The 23,422-nt window shown below is 38.8% G+C and overlaps 1 protein-coding gene across 2 annotated transcripts; it reads right to left on the bottom strand.

Moving 5' to 3' along the window:
• Positions 1-103: 103 nt before the first annotated feature.
• On the bottom strand, positions 104-21,919 carry LOC103979189 (uncharacterized). 2 transcript variants are annotated; one of them, XM_065100359.1, is made up of 12 exons: positions 21,664-21,919; positions 21,361-21,571; positions 21,018-21,112; positions 10,373-10,430; positions 9,168-9,365; positions 7,905-7,981; positions 6,277-6,359; positions 4,103-4,154; positions 1,451-1,519; positions 818-904; positions 675-736; positions 104-585 (listed from the first exon to the last, which is right to left on the bottom strand). In XM_065100359.1, exons 2-12 carry the CDS (start codon positions 21,515-21,517, stop codon positions 513-515), a joined length of 1,011 nt encoding a protein of 336 aa, XP_064956431.1. In that variant the 5' UTR covers positions 21,518-21,571; positions 21,664-21,919; the 3' UTR covers positions 104-512. The 2 variants fall into 2 exon arrangements, with proteins under 2 accessions (XP_064956431.1, XP_009393526.2); XM_009395251.3 differs by having other exon boundaries at positions 21,645-21,919.
• Between the last annotated feature and the right edge of the window lie 1,503 nt (positions 21,920-23,422).

Below are 23,422 nucleotides of genomic sequence, written 5' to 3' on the forward strand. Positions count from 1 at the left end.
TTATAGTGGATACAAAAAAAAAAAAAAAACAAATTTGACACATTAATATTAAATCAAAGATAACAATTTATGTATCACATGAAACAAATTGAGATCAAAAAAATTAAAGAAAAAATTATCTTTTTTTCACTAATTAGAAATATGTTCACTGATGCTGGATCAGTTCTAACCATATAAGCACGCAAGAAAAGCTCTATCATACTTCAGTTCAGTACTACATCGACAACAAGACCACAATTGAATACAGCAGGCATTGGAGTTCCATGGAAACTACTTATGCTGGGGCGATCGTCGTTACTGCTGCTTCAATCTGTCCCCATGGAAAGAAAAGCAAGGAACAAAGGAACCACCATCACAGAAACACTTTGATCTAACCACAGTGGCTTGTTGTTGTGATGAAACCTTACTTGGGCAAACTTGTAATGGAAGGCTGTTGCTTGACATCCTCAGATCTCTGGCCCTCAACAGCCACAATGGAACCTCGAGTCAAATTGTCAAGAACTACAGCCTCTTCATCCTTTTCCTTTCTGCCGCTCATCGCTGGCCTCCGCGACTTGGGCACCTTCCTCATCCTTCTTCCTCTGTCTGTACAAACAGATGCAAAAAACAAAAAAAGTTCAATCCTCTAGAAGAGAATTTGATGCATAAAGAACAGGATCCTGCACGATAAATACACTGAATAAATCACGAGCCCAACTGCAACAGCCGCAAAAGCTATGAAGTACATCCAGTCAACCTGGAGGGACATGAAATTGCTTTGTCATATAAACCTTGAACTTTTCACTCAAGTAATCGTAGGAATTCCAACAATATTAACCTTCTGGTGATAGGCAAAAATGCGGATTAGAACAGCCCACATGTCTGAGGTCAGCAGCGAAAGGTTGAGCAACGTTGCTCCACATATCTGCAATGAAAGAATTACCAAGTGGAAAATAGGACTTGAAGCAACAAATGAGGTTGATTTCTCCCTTCACCAGTTCTACTTAATTCTATGGCTAACTATTTCAACCGGCAGATTGCTGAGCAGGTACATAACTATCTGGAAGTAATTCCTGATTTGGCAGCTAATTCTGCCCACTCACTTTTGTGGCAAAGTTAACTAAGAGATTGCTCCTGGTACATAGGATTAAAGTGGTGATCAATTTTGCTGGAGAAGGATGTCAATTTGGTATTAACAATATGTTGGAACAATTCTTCAACTTTAGTTTCCGTGTTTGCAATTCATCAGACATGTCCATCTAATCAATTCTTTGACTTGAAAATGAGCTAGCAAATATCAACTTTAGCTAAAACCAAGATCCAGAAATCGAAACAGTCCATTCTCATCCTATGATGGCATATGTTTGATCAATGTACTTATTTTTTATCTTGTAAAAGGATCTTAATAATCTTTATCACAAGATATAGGTAATGATGCATTGTGTGACTGATACACATGCTCTGATCCTACCTTAAGAATGACGGGAACAGTTGAGTAAAACAAGAACATCGCCATTGCAAATCCAAGAAATGGTAGCACCTGAAATCACATGTTCAGAATAAAGTTACTTGACATACACAACTAGAAAATAATATCTCTAGTTCTCTACCATATTTTGAAGAAATGATAACTATGAAACACTTCATAATTTCAGTTTCAAACTAGTTGCAAATTCAAAAATATGACCAAGCCATCATGAGGTTATCAAAATATCACCAAACTATAAAAAGTTCAAAGTCATCGATGCCGCGATGTTCCTTCCAAATAAAAAAAATAAACCAAGACAAATAAGACATTAATATCATGTATTCATCAAGACATATAAAAGGAAAACAGAGGTGAAATAACCTAAAGAACACAACAACTGGTATGGATCTCACAGGTATGAGAGTCTACAACTGTGATCCCTGTGCAAACAGTCTCAAACTACAACAATATAAATCACTATGAGCTTGTAAGATTCTTTCAATCAGGCAATGGACAGGTTATTCAATTATCCTTGCAAGTGTTTCTCTTTTCCCAACCTGCTGGCTCCCATAAGTGTTTCTATAACTTCTCAACCTGCAGGCTCTGCTTTCCTCCTCAAAACTGCAGATGGTGAACACCTTTGGTTAGGGGGCAACTGCTGCAAAGCATCGAGTCCTTTAATGGCAGAAACTATCACTCTTTTGGAGGGACTCAAAGCTATCCAAGAGCTTCATTTACCCTCTATTGAGATCAACACAGACTCAGTGGAGGTTGTCAATATTGCAACGGGAATTACTCCTGTTCCCTCGTCCCTACAGAAGTTATTCATACTTTCTCTTTTTCACTCTCTCCATGTCATCTGCGTTATCCGCATTCTCAGGTCAAGCAATTTTGCTAGTCATTCTTCGGCACATTATGGTAGATCATAGAACCCTCGTTTTATGTTTTCTGCTGCTGATCGATCAATTCTTCAGTTTGTAACACAGGCTTAAATCAATAGATCTCTTTTTTACAGAAAAAAAGTGTTTCTTTTTCCCTAAATAGCACCAACATTGACCTTTGTCATCTTTAACATGACGTGGATTAGACTGAAAGTTCACAAACTCCAGGCACTCAGACAGGTTCATGCTAAACAAGCACAGCAACTTTTTACATGATTGGGCAACATATAAAAAATAATGCTTTATTTTCAACATCCACTTGCATCTTTGTTTCAACTTCTAGTAATGTCTTTAAAAAACCAAGGATATAGCAGCATCGTTGGAAGTTGGCACATGCATATTTTACTTCAATCAAGTACTTTTTCATATCCAACTTTTGGCTTAACTAATGGGCAATGCTTGGAACTTGTGCTAGTAAAGAACATAAATGAGAACTAGGCTTCACAATTAACACCCAAATTTGGACTTTTATGTCAGAGATCCAATAAATGAGGTTCTATATTGGTGATCCACAAATCCTAAATGTTCTTAGTGAACTTTTTTGACATCAAGTATATAGCATTTAAGCAAAACTTCAGGTATCTCTTAGCCATCCATGAACTTGAACCAAAATGAAGATACATAAGTGTAACATAAATTGTTTAGATTCGTTAGAATTTGACTAAGTTGTATTTAAAGATGGTTAGATCAAAATCAAAATTGGATCTTCAAGTAAACTTTTAATGATGCATTTGGGATTTCTATTCATTTTAGGACAGTTGTTATATATGTATAGGACTCCAGAAATTGTCTTTTGGCCACAGGTAGATTGGAGATTACATGTTACTTTGATTAATTTGGACCAGAATACTGGATTTCAAGCATAGGGGGTCTATGATTAGATCATTACACTTAATCCCAAAAGTTTGAAAGGTGATATTTACTCTGAGCAAGCATATAAACTGCAGGATGATCTACCTAAGCAGAGGTTCCTGTGCCTTGTCTTGTTGCATGTGTTGGACAAAATTCAAGTGTTCCAGTTGGAGGGTAAAAAAGCTACATAGGGGACTTTGGTGGACGATAGAGATTACAGGGATATGAAGATGAAATCAAGTAAGAGGCAGCTAATATTCTTAAAATTTTAAAAAGCATGTCAATTGATTTCAAGTTCAGATGTATAGCATCTCAGCCATGATCTTTGAAAAGTATCCCACAGTTTTCTAGATGCATTAGGTTATACAAACTACAAAGGGCTGCTGTACATCTATATTCAGGATCTTGCAAGTACTAATATTGATCATGCAAGCTCGTTCACCACCAAGGCATAGCAACTTTGTAATATCAATGTGGTCACAGAATTAGATGAAATGACCAATAAAAATTGTTCAAAATGAAATCTTTCTCAGTTTATGCATGTTATGCCAAAAAAGCTGCTAGCTTTCATATCTTCAGTTGTGTCTAAATTTGATAAAATCACAGCTTCCTTCCAGACCAGGATACGCATGATTACATGAATTACCACAAAAGTACTTAAAGAGAATAAATTGTGCATGTGCATATGCAAATATTCTTACCGAAAAAAAATTGTACAAAAAAAACTCATGTACAACTGTAGCTAAGGTTCAAACATCTAATATCTGTTCATCAAGAATAAGAAATACAAACAAAATTGTACATAAATGCATGTGCATGTGCACGCACAGAGAGAGAGAGAGAGAGAGAGAGAGAGACTTACTGCACCAGCTGTCCATTTAATATCTTTAAGTTCACTGCGCTCAAGTATGCTTCTAGGAGTAATTTAAGAAAATCAGAAAATTAAATGTGAACTTCAGAAAACCAAAGTTGAAATCTTTCTATGTTAGCACTTTGCATCATAAAATTTCTGACATGGTAAAACTAAGATGCAAAAGCTGTCTTCTATGAATCTGACTACCACAGTTTCAGCTTACTGGGTTTTTGCAAATGATCAGATTAGGCAATCTAAACATTAACAAAAACATGAATTTTTTGGCCCAAATACCACAGTATATAGGATATAGTAAGGTTTTTAATTTTGTACCGTACTGACGTTTTGAGCTTTGCTCGATACGATATGGTACGGGCGTACCGAGCAATATGCCAGGGTGTACCACTCGATATGTATATATATTAATATATATATCAAGGTATGTAATTTCGAATAGTACCGCTCGGTACAGGCGGTACGTACCGGTCCGATGGCATACAGGTACGTGGATCGCCCACTACCGGACGGAACGTGCTACAGTGTTACGGTAAGAGGAAGAAATATTTAAAACCGCTCGGTAACAATAATACAGTGCTCCAACGGTCATATTTAAAACCGCTCGGTAACAGTGATACAATGCTCCAACGGTCAATTTGATCGTTGGAACCCTTTCTCATAGTATTTAAACCCTTCTTCTCCCATATTTTACTTCATTACATTTTTATACTCTCTTAAACTATCTCAAACTCTTTTTTTCTCACATTTGTACTCTCCTAAACTTTACAAAATAACGATTTATGAATTGAATGGAGGCTAATTTGGGAAGATTAAGAGTAAGAACTTTCTAATCAACAGGTATGTTTACATAAAGACAATCCATAATGGACTGAAATACGAACTTTGCACAAGATATTTTTCAAAGCCTGAAAAAGATATATGATACTATTCTTACCTAATTTACATTGATTTTGCAGAACCTATGCTATTATTATATTTATTTCTAATTTAAAAACTCTATCATAACCTTTTTTTTTTCAGGTATTTTCGGAAGGTTTTACACCTAAATTAGGTGTACCGCTTAATACGCCCTGGCATACCGCTCAGTTCACGGTACCGTACCGTATCGAGCCAACCTCGAAACACCGGTACGATACAGTATTGCATACCTTGATATATATATATATATATATAATATTAAAAAAAGGATGTGTATGCTGCCTCGATGAAGTCGCCTCCTTTTCTTCTCCTCGTCGCGTTAGACAAGGAGAACACGGTCTTCTCCTCGTCTGCGACGTTCGGCGAAGACGTCAAAGGTCGCAGACATCTCCGGTCTTCGGTGTAACACGACAAGGAGAAGAACGTGGTCTTCTTTACATCCGCAGCATTCGGTGAAAACGCAGAGGCCACAGACGTCTCCGGCCTTCAGCACGATGCGACACAATGAGGAGAAGAACGCGGTCATCTCCTCATCTGCGGTGTTCGGTGAAGACGTCGAAGGACGCAAATGTCTCCGACCTTCGGCACGACGTAACGAGGAGAAGAAAGCAGTTTCTCATTTGTGACGTTCAACGAAGACATCGAAATCGAAGGTCGCAGATGTCTTCAGCCTTTGGCGAAGAATGTGGCAAAGGCCGCAAGCATCTCCGGCCTTTGGCGAAGGATACGACAAAGAAGAAGTCAAGTCGTTGCCTCTCCGTTACCTCCTGGATCGAGATCGTTGAGGGAGGGCGGTGCCGGATCGAAAAGCGTCGAGGTTCTCCCAATTCTCCCTCTTCTTTGAGCGCAATCTCCCTCAACACTTCTTCCCTCGCCGTAGACAGACTGATACCGCCCAGTAGCGGGCGGTCTGTGTACCGATCTACGGGCGGATTGGTACGTACCACCCATACCGAGCAGTATCATTCGGAATTAAAAACATAGGTAATATACAAATAGAAGGATATTACCTAGTGAGACATTTTCTGCCTCTTGCTATATGAAGGATAAAAGTAGAACCAGAAATGCTTGTAGTCATAATCGATTTTAAGAAACTTAGCTAATATTTCGCAAGTCTAAACACTTGCAGCACTTAAGATTGAGATTCTGATTGAATTTTCAAATAGATGTGAACAGATAAATAGAGGCTTGCCAGTGCAATTAGCATTCTAGAATATATCATGCAGGCACAAAGAGACCAAGGATACATTTGAATAGCACTAACAACTGCTCCAAATGCTCCAAGCATCGCCATCAACTCAACTCTATCGGCCTTCTTGATGATAAATTCCTGAAAAATGTTAAAAACAAGATGAAAATGTTTAGTTCAGAATAAATTGTTCTGTTTAACCTCAAAGGAAGCAAGTACAACAACACAGGAGTAATACTAATTCTACATCCCAATCTGATCAAAAATTCAAATATTTAATATTTATCATGGAAAGAACTGGATTTTCCTGCTAACTTAATGAATCTCTATCTTCAAAAGATATGATAAGCTACAATTCTAACCCCAGAAAACCATGTACAAAGTTGATCACCTTGCTACTTTTTATAATTGCAGTTCTTGCAGACTACTAGAAAGATCCTGCATACAACCTATTCCCATCAATTTGCAGTTGCCTACAGTATGTTATAAAAATCAAGGCTCTATCAAACCAGTGTCTGCCATACCGAATCGTACTGTCCGGTATGGGCGGTACGTGCCGATCCGACAGGCCAGCAGTACGTGGACCGCCCAGTACCGATCCGCACTGTAGCAGTGCTACAGTGCTCGGTACACCGTACCGTACCGGTACCAAGCCCAGGTCGAAATACCGGTACGGTACGGTATTGCGAACCTTGTATCAAACGACAACTTTTTCAATTGCCATCAACCTAATGTCAACCAGCGAGATAGAGAGACTTTCATGAAAACCAAATAACTATTTCACAAATAAAAATGATCTACCTTATTCCAACTTATGCGATCTACTAAGTCCCACTAGAGCTAGATGCCTCTAGAAGAAAGGCTAAGAGACAAACTTTATCTCTAAATAAATGTTAATCTTGTAGACATGGAGAATAAACACCCCTCATAGTAGATATTAGGTGCACAAATAAGATAAGTAATTTCATTTCCACTCAAGAGGGAATAATAAATTTCCTCAAGTTACTAAAAGAATAGTTCAGAAATGATGCAGCAATCATTTCTGAACAGAAAAAAGGTTGGAGGTAGAAATTCATGCTGACAGTCCTGAGTTTGCTAGTATATCATGACTATATTTGTAGAACAGCAAAAAGGTGGCTTCCAATATTAAACAAGGTCATAACAAGAGAGTGTTCACCTTGAAAATAAGTGTAGGAAAACAAGCAAGGTACTTGAAGCCTATCTCTCTTAACTATTGCATGACACCAAAAAGGGAGAAGTCCAATCCTGTTTTTGATATACAATAAAAGAAACCAAGAACCATCGATTTGCCTTTTCTCTCCCTACTTTTTCTTAACCTATACAATGTTTTCCAATCTCACTCCACATTTTTTTTTCTCATCGTAGTTATATAATAAATGATCAAAGAACATGAACCATTCAATGAATGAACCATGAACCAATGATTAAAAGTAAATGAGATCAAGTAATTAGCAGCAATTACAAATACAGTAGTTCACTTCACCAAGCCATGTTCATTGCCAACACAGTAAGGGGAAAAAAGGGATCATCATTAACAAGTAATATTCTCTATAAATGAAGTTATATATAAAAGTATTCAAAGTAATGGATGATAAGCTAGGAAGCTTTGATAAACCTAGAAAAGAAAAGCTTTCTTAATAATGAAGGGAAACATGAAATGCATACCTCACCAACATTACTAACTGCATATAATGTAGATCCAACAATGACAAAGATATCACCTTTGACAGGGTTCGGTCCTCCTGCGAACCATAGAATAGGGATAAAAAATGAGAGCAAAAACATAAATTTATCCATGACAGAATAAAATTTTTGAGCTCATGGTATGAGTTAGAGAAAATTTAAGATAAGTTCCAGATTTTTTTTTTGTACCAACAAAAGGCTCTTATAAGAAAGGTGTCAAATGTCGCAAGATGTAAGCATGTTGTGTCATTCTTTAATTTGTTAAAAATAAGAGATGGGCTATTGCATTATATTCAATAATATCACGTGTACATTAACAAGCTAGATTAAAAATAAATTTATATTTTAAAATAAATTGTAATGCTGAAATGAGCTTGAAAAAAGAAAGAACATGCACCTAACTGAAACTACCAATTCCCCACTTGAAAAAAAAATAAAAAACTGGTGACGTTGATTACCAAAACTGGTATCAGATAGACATTTAAACCAAAGTCAACTATACAACCACAAACTTCGCGTAATCATTTTATCCTCTATGTAGATTCTATACTATGCCAAGTACTTTCTCGTTTTTGTTTTTATTTCATAAGCGATGTTCTCCACATTACCATTTTCGTTACAATGCTATAGGATATTTTTTGTTGCTTTCATCAATTATCGAATCTATGCCTAAATAGTAAAGGTTGTGCATGTCTGATACAGAAACAACAAACTAACTGAGACCAGATTAGTCTATTGGTCTATGTTAGTCTGTAGCCTTTGTATCAAACATGTACAACGTTCACTATTTAGGCATAGATTCAATAATTAATGGTAGCAACAAAGAAGATACTATAACATTGTAACAAAAATGATAATGTGAAGAACATTACTTCTGAATAAAAACAAAAATGAAAAAGTATTTGACATAGTATAGGATGAGGATAAAATGGTTCAGCTATGTTTGAGGTTGTAAAGGTGACTTTGGTTTAAATGTTGGTCGGATACCAGTTTCGGTAATCAGCACCAGTATTTTTTTTAAGGGGGAGAATTTAGTAATATCTTTTACATCCAACTACTACTTCAGAACAGCAAAATTCTAAGCTAAAGCACAAGTCATGACTTCCAATCATAATTGGATTTCACACATTCAGACACTAAATTTGACTACAACAAGAAGATTGGCAACTCCTTGTACCATCCAAGACAATAGCGACACTATCACAACTAGAATAGAATTGCAGAAAGCAGTTAGCATCAAGTTACCTTCTGCACGGTCACTCGCATGAACATCTGAGAACACAACCATTACAAGTCCAGCAACACAAATAGCAACACCAGCAAACTTCCTAAATCCATATTTTGTCTTCAAGAACACCCATGTGAAAAGTATAACACATGGAATTGACCAACAATCCAGAAGCATGACACTTGTCAAAGATGTGTACTGGTAGGCCTTGACAACTATTCACAAAACAAAAAAGTTTAGGTATATTCACAATTAAATAATCAATTAAATGAATAAATTAAAATTTATCTCAAACATTAAACAGCTACAACACTTATTAGTTAATACATTAAATAAGCACCATAACAAAAACCAAACCGTCTCTCATTTTAATGCAAGTCAACAACATGAAAAATATTCCACAATGCCAGGTTAGGTTGGGCAAATTTCAAAATTGCATAAATCTACCCTGTCAGGACCCAACTCATTTACAATTGTGTTACCAAACTCAACTGTACCAATACAGTCAAGTTTTTGTTCAGATTCAAGTCTCCCTGAGTAAAATCCACTATATTGGATTACAGAAAAAAGTGCAATATAGATAAAAGCAGAGTGAGGATTGTATGGAAACAGAGTTTTGGAGACAGTATAATGATGGTAGCATAGTGCTGATGGTTGAGAGGTGAGGAGAGCTTACCTGACAAGAAAAGACAATTGGAAGAGTTCAGATCTTGCTGACGTCAATATTGAGGTCATTGAAGCTAGAGCAGCTAGAGAACCAATGAGCATTCATCTGGTTTTCTTCTCCATGATTTTAGTTTATAAGCTATAAAAATTAGATCAAACTGCACCAATAAGCCAAACATGTTGCCCTGGCAGGTTCAGGTTTTCAGGTGGTATACCTGAACCTATCCCCTTTATCTTTGGAGTGAATTTTAATGACCCTTACTCACCCAAATCTATCTATTTCAGACAGTATGGGGCTGCTTGTGTGTTCTAGCCAAGTACTACCATTGATAATTGTGATCATGAGTTGTTACCAGAACTCATGGTCATCAGCAGTGTTAACTCGATCAATCCTGATTGACAGTCCCCATAAGATATAGATGTAAGAAATTGTTAACCCCATAAAAGAAATAATAAACTCAAGCATGCTGGTTAAGGACCAACATTTATCATAGAAAGCTACATCATCCACTCAGCAGATAATTGTTTTTGTGTATTAATAACAAAAGCTACTCACCAATAACATTGGCTTCCACATCAACAACAGCAAGCACCAGATAGTAGTACCAACTTAACTGCACAAAAGATCAAACAAGGTAAGAATTATTATCTTTTTGTTAAAGCAGAAGCTAATGTCAAACTTGTCAATGTAACAAAATTATGGTAAGAGCCAAAGAAAACATAACAAGCTAGTATAAAATTCAAAGGGAACGATTTCTTTCTAGAGGGAAGGATTGTTTGTTTAAAATTACAGTATAAAGTCATGTTCATTGTGTTGAATCTCGGATTTTGATGATGAAGTCAATTGTCATTTGTTATCTAATCTATGTGTTGAGATAAGTGTGCAGGATTAACTACGATGAGAGTAAGACAAGCAGCAGGTGTTGCGCCGGAGTCAAGATCATGATCACGTTGGGAGTTCGAGAGTTCGACGGAAGTTCGGACGATCGTCGGAGGTTCAGCGAGAACAGATCCGAGAAGTCCAGAAGCTTGCCAAGCGAAGCTCGTCGGAACTCGCCAAGTGGATCGTCGCAAAGTCCAGGAGTATGCCGGATGTCCGCAGAAGGATCACCGAGGGTTTATCGGATGATCGACGGAAGTTCGCCGGAAACTCGTCGGAAGAAGCGATTGACGCATCGGAGCATAGCTGCAGAAGTTGTCTTAGAGTTAATCGTAGTTAGCACGATGATTAAGCTTGAAAATGGGAGGTGATCCCATTAGCTTAATCTTAGGGCAATTGGGCCCCTGAAAAGATTCAAATTGGGCCGAATGGAGCGAACCATTCGGACCCTGATTGCACCAGGCGGTGCAACCGCCTAGGCCAGGAGGTGCAACCGCCTGGGCTGCGGGACTGGGCGGTGCAACCGCCCCAGCCAGGCGGTGCAACCGCCCAGGCCATGTCTTCCAGCGGGACTGGGCGGTGCAACCGCCCCAGCCAAGAGGTGCAACCGCCCAGGGCTTAGTCTTCGAGCTAGATTGGGCGGTGCAACCTCCTCTGTCAAGAGGTAGCACCGCCAGAGCTCAAGTTTCGAGCTCTGGCAGAGAGGTGCATCAGCCTGAGCTCAGTTTCGAGCTCTGCCAGGTGATGCAACCACCGAGCTCAGTCTTCGAGCTCTGCCAGGCGGTGCAACCACCGAGCTCAGTCTTCGAGCTTTGGCAGAGAGGTGCAATCGCCTGAGCTCAGTCTTCGAGCTCTGCTAGGCGGTGCCACCTCTCCAGTCAAGAGGTGCAACCGCCTGATCCCGGAATTCCGGGATTTGATCGTTTTGAGCTCCAAATTTGAATTGGGTTGGGGCCTATAAATACCCCACCCATTCAACACTGAAAGGATATAGATCCACACCGAATTCTTGATCTTTTCAGTGATTCTAAGAGCTCAAATTTGTGTAAAATCCTAAAGTTCTCCTCCTTCTGTTCTTTAAGTCTTGAGTTGTAAAGAGAGGAGAGAAAGGATCTGTAAAGGTTGTCTCCTAAGCCTGTCAAAAGGAGAGAAACTGTAAAAGGGCAGTTAGCCTTCGCCCATTGAAGGAAGGCAGCTAGTTGACGTCGGTGACCTTGTCGGAGGAGGAAGCCAAAAGTGGAGTAGGTCAAGACTGACCGAACCACTCTAAATCTCTGGTTTGCTTTTACCTTGAGCACTTTATCATTACTGCAAACCTCCTACATTGCTACTGCCCTCTGCGCCTTTACGAACGAGTTTCTAAGCTCTGATCTTTCAGAATCTGCATTCAAACGTAAATCGTGTTTTCGTACGATCTTCACACTGCAGTTTATGCTTACATTCGGATTCCATTTATAACTGCAAACTGCTTTCTACGTAAAACGCTTTTCAAGGTTCAAAACTGTTTTTAGACGCAAAACTACATTTAGACGTAAAATTACGTTTAGACGTAAAACTGCGTTTAGACGCAAAACTGCGTTTAGACGTAAAACTGCGTTTAGACGCAAAACTGCGTTTAGACCTAAAACTGCGTTTAGACGTAAAACTGCGTTTAGACGTAAAACTGCGTTTGGACGTAAAACTGAGTTTAGACGCAAACTGTGCTTAGACGCAAACTGTGCTTAGACGCAAACTGTGTTTAGACGCAAACTGCGCTTAGACGCAAAACTGCGCTTAGACGCAAACTGCACTGTGATTCTGCTTTTATATCGAAATAGTTTTTTATCGGACGAACGCAGCTTTCGTTTTTAAATTGCTGTAAGATTTCCGCTGCACTAATTCACCCCCCCCTCTTAGTGCTCTCGATCCTAACAATTGGTATCAGAGCAAGGTTAACTCTCTAAAGGATTAAAACCCAAGAGAGATGGCATTCGCCGGAAACCAAGAGGGGCATTCTATTACACGTCCACCCATGTTCAGTGGAACGGACTACACCTACTGGAAGACCCGAATGAGGATCTTTCTTATTTCTATGGATTTTGAACTGTGGAACCTTGTTGAAAATGGATTTTCAAAGTCTTCTCTTCCAATGATCGATTGGAACGATTTGGAGAAGAAGGCTTTCGCTCTTAATGCAAAGGCTATGAATGCCTTATTTTGCGCACTTGATAAAAACGAGTTTAATCGTGTTTCAACTTGCGAAACTGCATTTGATATTTGGCACACACTTGAAGTGACCCACGAGGGCACAAGTAGAGTGAAAGAGTCAAAAATCAATCTGTTGCTGCATTCTTTTGAACTTTTCCGAATGAAACCGAGTGAAACCATTGGCGACATGTTTACCCGTTTCACGGATGTCGCCAACGGTCTAAAAGGACTCGGGAAAAGTTTTTCGGATTTTGAACTCGTAAATAAAATACTAAGATCCCTTCCTAAAAGTTGGGATCCTAAAGTCACTGCCATTCAAGAGGCAAAAGATCTGCGCAACTTCCCTCTTGAAGAACTAATCGGGTCATTAATGACCTACGAATTGACTTGCAAAGCTCATGAAGAGCAAGAAGACATCCTTCCAAAGAACAGGAAGGATATGGCACTTAAAACTTCTGAATGCCACTTGAGAGAAAACTCAAGTGATGAGGACTGTGATGATGACTTGGCACTTTTGACAAGAAAGTTTAAGAAATTCTTAAAAAAAAATAAGTTTAAAAACGATGTGAAAAATAAACTTGAACCCAAGAAGGACCAAGTGATCTGCTACGAATGTAAAAAGCCGGGACACTACAAGAATGATTGTCCCCAAGTCAAAAGAAGAACATCAAAGAAGAAGGCTCTTCAAGCAACATGGGATGACTCGAGCGCATCTGAAGAAGAGGAGTCCAACACCGAGCAAGTTGCTCATTACGCCTTAATGGCCATCGGAGAGGAGGTAACGGATTTATTAGATGCTGATTTATCTTTCGATGAATTATTAAATGCCTTCCATGATTTATTTGATGAATGCAAAGTTATAAATAGAAAATACAAATTGCTAAAAAAGGTACATGATAGTCTTACCTGTGATTTTAATAAGTTAAAAATCGAATATCATGATAGTTTAAATTCATGTATAAAATGTCATGATCTAGAAATCTGTCAAAAAGAAAACTTGCTACTTAAGGACACCTTGAAGAAATTCGAGGTGGGTAGCAAGTCATTAAACATGATCCTTACAAACAAGGGTCATGCTCCCAAAAGAAGTGGGATTGGATTTGTGAGGAGTCCTCACCAAAATCCAACTACCTTTGTAAAAGGCCCCATCTTACATGTTAGAAGCAAATGCAACTTTTGTTGCAAGTTTGGTCACAAGACACATTATTGTCCATTCAGGAAATTGAGTCCAAACAAATTGATATGGGTTCCTAAAGGAACCATGACAAATTCTATGCAACATGATAAAAAATGTAGATCTATTTGTGAGGAACCCAAAAGCAAATGGGTACCTAAACATCATCCTTTCTTGTAGAAAACTAAACCATCGCAAGCTAGGAGCAAGAGATGGTACCTTGACAGTGGATGCTCAAGGCATATGACCGGAGATTCATCCCAATTCTCTAAGCTCTCTAGCATAAACGAAGGATATGTCACCTTCGGAGACAACAACAAGGGTAAAATCATTGGCAAAGGAACCATAGGTAACAAATCCAACTTTTCTATTGAAGATGTTTTGCTAGTTGATGGTCTAAAACATAACCTCATAAGCATTAGTCAATTATGTGATAAAGGATATATCATCAAATTTGAATCTAATGCTTGCGTCATTGAAAAACCTCACAAAAACATATCTATGATTGCATTAAAACAAAATAACGTATACACTATTGACATCGATGATTTATGTAATGAAACATGTTTTTCTGCTTTAAATGAGAATGCTTGGATATGGCACAGAAGATTAGGTCATGCTAGCATGAAGCTAATCACTCAAATATCATCCAAAGAACTTGTAAGAGGAATTCCTCATATCAAGTTCATCAAAGATAATGTATGTGATGCCTGCCAATTAGGTAAACAAATTAAGAGTAGCTTCAAATCTAAAAATCAAGTAAGCACCTCTAGGCCCTTACAATTGATCTATATGGACTTGTTCGGACCCATCTCCACATCAAGCCTAGGAGGTAGCAAATACGCTTTCGTCATCATAGATGATTATAGCAGATACGCATGGACTTACTTTTTAAAATAGAAAAGTGAATGCCTTAGATCTTTTACCAAGTTTTGCAAACTCGTTCAGAATGAGAAAGGTTCTATGATTTCGTCAATTAGAAGTGATCATGGTGGTGAATTTCAAAACCATGATTTCCAAGAATTTTGTGAACTCAATGGATACAACCATAATTTCTCTACTCCTAGAAACCCTCAACAAAATGGAGTTGTAGAAAGAAAAAATCGAAATTTACAAGAAATGGCAAGAACCATGTTGAATGAACATAACCTACCCAAATATTTTTGGGCCGAAGCCGTAAATACTGCATGCTATATCTTAAATAGAGTTCTAGTGAGACCTCTACTAACCAAAACTCCCTATGAGTTATGGAACAATAAAAAACCCAACGTTTCATATTTCAAAGTCTTTGGGTGTAAGTGTTTTATCTTGAATGAAAAAGACAACTTAGGAAAATTTGATGCTAAATCCGATGAAGGAATCTTTCTTGGTTATTCTACAGTTTCTAAAGCCTTTCGTATCTTTAATAAAAGAACTCTAATTATTGAAGAATCCATTCATGTTGTTTTCAATGAGACTTCTGAAATCACGAAAAATGATCTTGACGATGATGTTAATTTTGACTCTTTAAATTTAAACGAGACCCCGTCTCCAACTAGCAACTTGGATGCATCCACTTCTCAGATTTCCTTACCCAAGGATTGGAAGTATGTAGATGCTCATCCTAAGGAGCTAATCTTAGGAGACACATCAAAAGGAGTTCAAACACGATCTTCTCTTAAAACCTTTTGTGCAAATACTGCCTTTCTCTCCCAAATTGAACCCAAATACGTTGATGAAGCCATGAAAGATGATTCATGGATTATCGCAATGCAAGATGAATTAAATCAATTTGAGAGAAATGAAGTGTGGAAGCTTGTTCCTAGACCAAATGATCATCTAGTTATTGGTACTAAATGGGTCTTCAGAAACAAGCAAAATGAAAATGGTATCGTGGTTAGAAACAAGGCTAGATTAGTGGCCAAAGGTTTCAACCAAGAAGAAGGTATCGATTACGAAGAAACCTTCGCTCCTGTGGCACGATTGGAAGCCATAAGGATGCTCCTTGCCTACGCTAGCAGTAATAATTTTAAGTTATTTCAAATGGATGTTAAAAGCGCCTTTCTTAATGGCTTTATTTCCGAAGAAGTCTATGTTGAACAACCTCCTGGATTTGAAAATAATAGTCTCCCTAATCATGTGTTTAAATTAACTAAAGCTCTCTATGGTTTAAAACAAGCTCCTAGGGCTTGGTATGAGAGACTTAGTTCTTTTCTTATTGAAAATAATTTCATAAAAGGCAAGGTTGATACTACATTATTCATCAAGAATTTTGAAAACAATTTTCTCATTGTTCAAGTTTATGTTGATGATATTATCTTTGGTTCTACAAATGAATCTCTTTGTGAATCCTTTGCGAAAACTATGAGTCGTGAATTCGAAATGAGTCTAATGGGAGAGTTAACATTCTTCTTAGGCCTACAAATCAAACAACTAAGCAATGACATCTTTATTAGTCAAACCAAATATGCTGTGAGTTTGCTAAAGAAGTTCAAAATGAATAAATCAAAAGCCATTGACACTCCTATAAGCACCTCCACTAAGTTAGAAATTGATGAGAATGGAGAAAGCTTCGATCAAAAAACCTATAGGGGTATGATAGGAAGTTTACTTTACCTCACTGCCACCAGACCAGACATCATGTTCAGTGTAGGACTTTGCGCTAGATTTCAATCAGACCCTAAGATATCTCATCTCAAAGCAGTCAAAAGAATACTCAGATATCTTAATGGAACTACCAATCTAGGGTTATGGTACCCAAAATCAGAAAATTTTGAATTAACAGCTTATGCTGATGCGGACTTCGCTGGCTGTAGACTAGACAGAAAAAGCACATCAGGATCATGTCAATTTTTAGGACATGCCCTTGTATCCTGGTCATCTAAGAAACAAAACTCGGTTGCTCTATCAACAACCGAAGCTGAATACATTGCAGCAAGTGCATGCTGTGCACAAGTTGTATGGATGAAAAACACTTTAGAAGATTACAAAGTGAATCTTAAAGATATTCCCATTAAATGTGATAACACGAGTGCAATATGCTTAACTAAAAATCCTATACAACACTCAAGAACAAAACACATTGATATTAGACATCACTTTATACGAGATCATGTCACTAATCATGATGTAACCATAGAGTTTATTGATACCAAACATCAACTAGCTGATATCTTTACAAAACCCCTATGTGAAGAACAATTTGATTACATAAGAAGAGAATTAGGAATGTTGATGTGTCCGAATACTTAAACTAGTTAAAATTATTTTTCGGAAGTTATTACTATTACATGCCTTGACAACGCTTGATCAAATAACATGTTGCAAATTATGTGACAAATACTTTTAACCAAATGCATGTAAGAAGTTCATTTTTCGGTTTGTATGCTAAAAATGGGATTTTCCTGTACACTCTTATGAAAACTTTTTTAAAAAATGACTTTCCTCCTTCAAGCAACAAACAATAAAGAGATATTCAAAGAATTATATGTGTCATGACTTCCTTTATGTGCTTGATAATGCTATCATGCTTTTTGTTGATGACAAAGGGGGAGAAACATATGAATTGATACACACTATGTCATAGCTGAACTGCCATAATCATGTCTATGTCATAGTTGCAAATACTTGAGTGATGCTATAAACAATGTTATAGTTATGCCATCCTTGCATCACCAAGAGATATGTGAACATGTGCTATAGTTTGCATCATGTCTTGATTTGATATTCTATATTGTGAAGAAAATGCAAACTTGCTAGAAAATCTCAAATGTGTGCATCATGTAAAAAGTCCTTCGTAGCTTTATATGATTACATGATGAATAGTTACAAACACTATCATACAAACTTGATGATGTATGTCATGCCTTGACATCATTCTTGAAGAGATACATCATGATGGGCATCATGATGGGAGCATTGATAAGTTTAACTGATCTAACTTATCAATACGTCACTTAAATTCTTAGGTCTTGAATTCAAGGTTGACTTATCTCAACTATGGCATATAGATAAGGGGAGTTAAGGACAACTCCTTTATCAATTGATTGTCATCATAAAAAAGGGGGAGATTGTTGAATCTCGGATTTTGATGATGAAGTCAATTGTCATTTGTTATCTAATCTATGTGTTGAGATAAGTGTGCAGGATTAACTACGATGAGAGTAAGACAAGCAGCAGGTGTTGCGCCGGAGTCAAGATCATGATCACGTTGGGAGTTCGAGAGTTCGACGGAAGTTCGGACGGTCGTCGGAGGTTCAGCGAGAACAGATCCGAGAAGTCCAGAAGCTTGCCAAGCGAAGCTCGTCGGAACTCGCCAAGTGGATCGTCGCAAAGTCCAGGAGTATGCCGGATGTCCGCAGAAGGATCACCGAGGGTTTATCGGATGATCGACGGAAGTTCGTCGGAAACTCGCCGGAAGAAGCGATTGACGCATCGGAGCATAGCTGCAGAAGTTGTCTTAGAGTTAATCGTAGTTAGCATGATGATTAAGCTTGAAAATGGGAGGTGATCCCATTAGCTTAATCTTGGGGCAATTGGGCCCCTGAAAAGATTCAAATTGGGCCGAATGGAGCGAACCATTCGGACCCTGATTGCACCAGGCGGTGCAACCGCCTAGGCCAGGAGGTGCAACCGCCTGGGCTGCGGGACTGGGCGGTGCAACCGCCCAGGCCATGTCTTCCAGCGGGACTGGGCGATGCAACCGCCCCAGCCAAGAGGTGCAACCGCCCAGGGCTCAGTCTTCGAGCTAGACTGGGCGGTGCAACCTCCTCTGTCAAGAGGTAGCACCGCCAGAGCTCAAGTTTCGAGCTCTAGCAGAGAGGTGCATCAGCCTGAGCTCAGTTTCGAGCTCTGCCAGGTGATGCAACCACCGAGCTCAGTCTTCGAGCTCTGCTAGGAGGTGCAACCACCGAGCTCAGTCTTCGAGCTCTGGCAGAGAGGTGCAATCGCCTGAGCTCAGTCTTCGAGCTCTGCCAGGCGGTGCCACCTCTCCAGTCAAGAGGTGCAACCGCCTGATCCCGGAATTCCGGGATTTGATCGTTTTGAGCTCCAAATTTAAATTGGGTTGGGGCCTATAAATACCCCACCCATTCAACACTGAAAGGATATAGATCCACACCGAATTCTTGATCTTTTCAGTGATTCTAAGAGCTCAAATTTGTGTAAAATCCTAAAGTTCTCCTCCTTCTGTTCTTTAAGTCTTGAGTTGTAAAGAGAGGAGAGAAAGGATCTGTAAAGGTTGTCTCCTAAGCCTGTCAAAAGGAGAGAAACTGTAAAAGGGCAGTTAGCCTTCGCCCATTGAAGGAAGGCAGCTAGTTGACGTCGGTGACCTCGTCGGAGGAGGAAGCCAAAAGTGGAGTAGGTCAAGACTGACCGAACCACTCTAAATCTCTGGTTTGCTTTTACCTTGAGCACTTTATCATTACTGCAAACCTCCTACATTGCTACTGCCCTCTGCGCCTTTACGAACGAGTTTCTAAGCTCTGATCTTTCAGAATTTGCATTCAAACGTAAATCGTGTTTTCGTACGATCTTCACACTGCAGTTTACGCTTACATTCGGATTCCATTTATAACTGCAAACTGCTTTCTACGTAAAACGCTTTTCAAGGTTCAAAACTGCTTTTAGACGCAAAACTACATTTAGACGTAAAATTACATTTAGACGTAAAACTGCGTTTAGACGCAAAACTGCGTTTAGACGCAAAACTGCGTTTAGACGTAAAACTGCGTTTAGACGTAAAACTGCGTTTAGACGTAAAACTGCGTTTAGACGTAAAACTGCGTTTAGATGCAAAACTGCGTTTAGATGCAAAACTGCGTTTAGACGTAAAACTGCGTTTAGACGTAAAACTGCGTTTAGACGTAAAACTGCGTTTGGACGTAAAACTGAGTTTAGACGCAAACTGCGCTTAGACGCAAACTGCGCTTAGACGCAAAACTGCGCTTAGACGCAAACTGCACTGTGATTCTGCTTTTATATCGAAATAGTTTTTTATCGGACGAACGCAGCTTTCGTTTTTAAATTGCTGTAAGATTTCCGCTGCACTAATTCACCCCCCCCCCCTCTTAGTGCTCTCGATCCTAACACATTGCTCTCGGCTGGTTGGATAAAATACGCCTAGCATTCACTCCAAAGGAAATATGCAAGTCAAAGGAGAATAATTCTTAGCATGTGTGCAGTCAAGATAATAAAATCCAAAAACCACTTGTTAGCCAAGACTAGTTAAGATAGTTATCACCTATCACATAGATATGCACATTCACATAGACTCTAGTAGACAGACAAAATGATTCTGATTATGAGTAACAAAGATGATCAAGGAACTAAGCTAATGGTTGCCATTTCAAGAACTAATTCTTGTAATGCTCAAACCTATGAACCACCGACACGCCAATTCGATGGGTGTATCTGTTCTGACACCACCAAACACATGTCCGACCTATGTCTGTTTTTATTAATTTATTTTTTTTATTTTGGACACTGCATATCCGTGTCACACGTGCACCCTTCCTCACCGCTCAGCGGCTGGCGTGTGGTGCTGAGTTGCATGGATGACGACCTGCTCCTCCTCAGCATCACTGACTACCACCGTCGCAACTTCACTCCCTTCCTCAACTTCCCTTCGTTCATCGACTCCATTCGCTTGGGCACGTGCCTCAGCGACAACTACGTATCTGTGCCTTTGGCGTTCCTCCACGGCTTCCACCCACGACAACACGAAGGGCACCCTCGTCGCCAGGTCGTAGCACAGGATGAGCATCGGATTCAAGGCGTCCCGCAGACACCTGTCACCCTATCCGTACCATGTCGTATCCGTGCTTCTTAGGCTCAAACATGCAGAAACATGAGAAAAATCAAGGATCAAAGCAAACACCCACCTGTACAATCTAGAGAAGACTAAAAAACAAGTATTCCGGACACTACAGAACAATCAACTAAAAGGGAAGATGAAGCGAAGGCAGGGAGTGATCACAGCACCTGGAGCGGCCGTTTTCGGCGGATAACAAATGCGCCGTAGAATGTCGCGAGGAGTAGGTAATTCAAGAAGGACTGTGACGTCGGAGCATTCACGCCTGCATCCCACCACGACGAACCATTTGAAGAAACCACGAGTCAGAAAAAAAAAACTCCTTTGTTATGTTTTAACGAAAACAACAACATCGAAACGGGGAAAAGAGTAGATGATGTTAAACGACAACGACCCATTTCAAGAAACCACATCGATCGAAATCCCACCTTTTTTGTATTTTTACGAGGAAGAAAAACCCTAAGGAAAGATGATCGCATCGAAAGAAGAGGGAGGAGAGAGAAAGGAAGGGACCTCTTCTAGCGAGCTCGGAGGAGGAGAAACCGGTGGAGGTGATGAGAAGGGACACGAACTGGCCCAGCACCAACCCCATCAGAGCCCGCTTCGTCCATACCTTCTCCCACTTCTCGCAAACCGAGCGGCGCAGCGACTCGGAACCAACGATCGGCATGTGCAGAGAGAAGCAGAGCCCCCTGCCTCAGCGCCCTCCCCACACTTCCTCTACCTAAAAACAAAAAAAAAAGGATTTTTATCACACTGGACACTGTTATATACACAGATCTAGATCGGCGGCGAACCGGAAGCAGGGAAAACGACCCCATAACAACATCGAACGCGATGATTGCATGAGTAACGTTGACGTTCCGCGAAAAGCGACGGATGATGTGAACCGTTGGGAGCCGAAAACATCAGAAAGGAAACCATTAACAAATCACAAAATCGAAGGATGGTGGTGATGCGATGATGAGAAAGATCCCAAAAGTTGGAGGCTCTGAGGTTTCGTGTGAGGATGAGAGGCGAAAGGCGGCTGCTTTAGAGTGCGGAGGGCATCATCATGCTGGAGTTCTTTTTCCGTGGAATGATGGGAAAAAGGGAGTGCGAGCGAAAAGACCGGAGGGGGTTTGTCACCGTTGAGTAGATTCTGATGGAAATGGGCATATCCTATTCCACGTTCTGTGATCACACTGATTTCAACTGTTCATCAGAATAGACGGGATTTTGATCAGATATCGTATGACAAAGTATTTAGCAACCAAATTAATGATCAGACGAAATATATCGAATGAATTTTTCTCTTTAATTTTCATCACAAAATAGTTTTTTTTTAGATTTTATTTTATTTTTTAATAAATTAAATTGTTTTATTTATATGATCCAAATCTGTTCAAGATTTGTGGTACCACAACATACTACTTAATATGGATAATATATACTGATTCAGATCGAAGTGTCGTTTCATTTTTCATATATTGTGTGTATCGTTATATTTAAAATGATCAATTAATATGTATCAATTGATTAAAGAATAATATTATAATTTACGAGTCAAAAGTCAATGCTCTCTCACCCGCCAAAGTGTGGCCATTACAATCAACAAATAGAGTGCATCTATAAAGGAATCTTTGACCCTATTCATAATTAAATGGTTAAACTGATAAGTTGTCAATCTTAGTTTACCAAAAAAATAAAACTAAAAAAGGAGTAGCATATTTATTCCTACAAATTTTAGTATAAAATATGTGACCCTCAAAAAAATAATTTATTCCGTGTTTATTTAAGTAGACTATGACTAATCATGGTTATGGTTATTAATATGAATCTAATATCATAACAAAGCTTAAAAGTCATCAATACCAATTCTATACTCTAATATTCAAATACTAGCCAATTAATGAAGATTAAACACAAGGGTATACATACTAATTTAGGAAAATAAGTGAAAAAAAACACCTACTTTGAGTTGACATATATATGAAATTTGGTTGGAGAGTCTACAAAATATGGTTGTGATGTTTGACATTTGACCTCAACCATTTTGCCATTAAAAGGGAAAAAAGAGTATGATTCATATTCCCTAACATTGGTTATATTCCTTGGCATTGGAATAACATATGCTGTCAAATGAGTTAAAAGGTTACAAATGGAGAGATGATGTGTTCAACTAATGTGGAATGTGATGTTCTATTAAAGGCTATAAGCTCTTTGTTTTGGCTTCCTCTTTTGGTTGTCCAAATTCTTTGTTCTCTCAAATAAGCTATCAACATTTATGTATAACATGACCACAAATCTGCATGGAATTTATGCTTTGAAATTGACTAGGCAAGAGAATGGCATAGTTCTAATCAGTTTCTAGTGGTTTTTGAACTTCAATTCGCTTGAAATCTTCATTTGTTGTGTAAGGAATTGACAAAATTATAATTAATAGTTTGCATTTGTAATATTAATTAATAAACATGTAGACTTACTCACCTTAATATTTGCAAAGTTCTTCCAAATATATAACTTGATATAAAAATTTTGATATTTGGTGAAGAACACCTTAGTTTGCATGATTCCATTATATGTTGCTTTTGAC

This window comes from Musa acuminata, chromosome BXJ2-3, assembly GCF_036884655.1.
Source record: "Musa acuminata AAA Group cultivar baxijiao chromosome BXJ2-3, Cavendish_Baxijiao_AAA, whole genome shotgun sequence".
Lineage (NCBI taxonomy): Eukaryota > Viridiplantae > Streptophyta > Magnoliopsida > Zingiberales > Musaceae > Musa > Musa acuminata.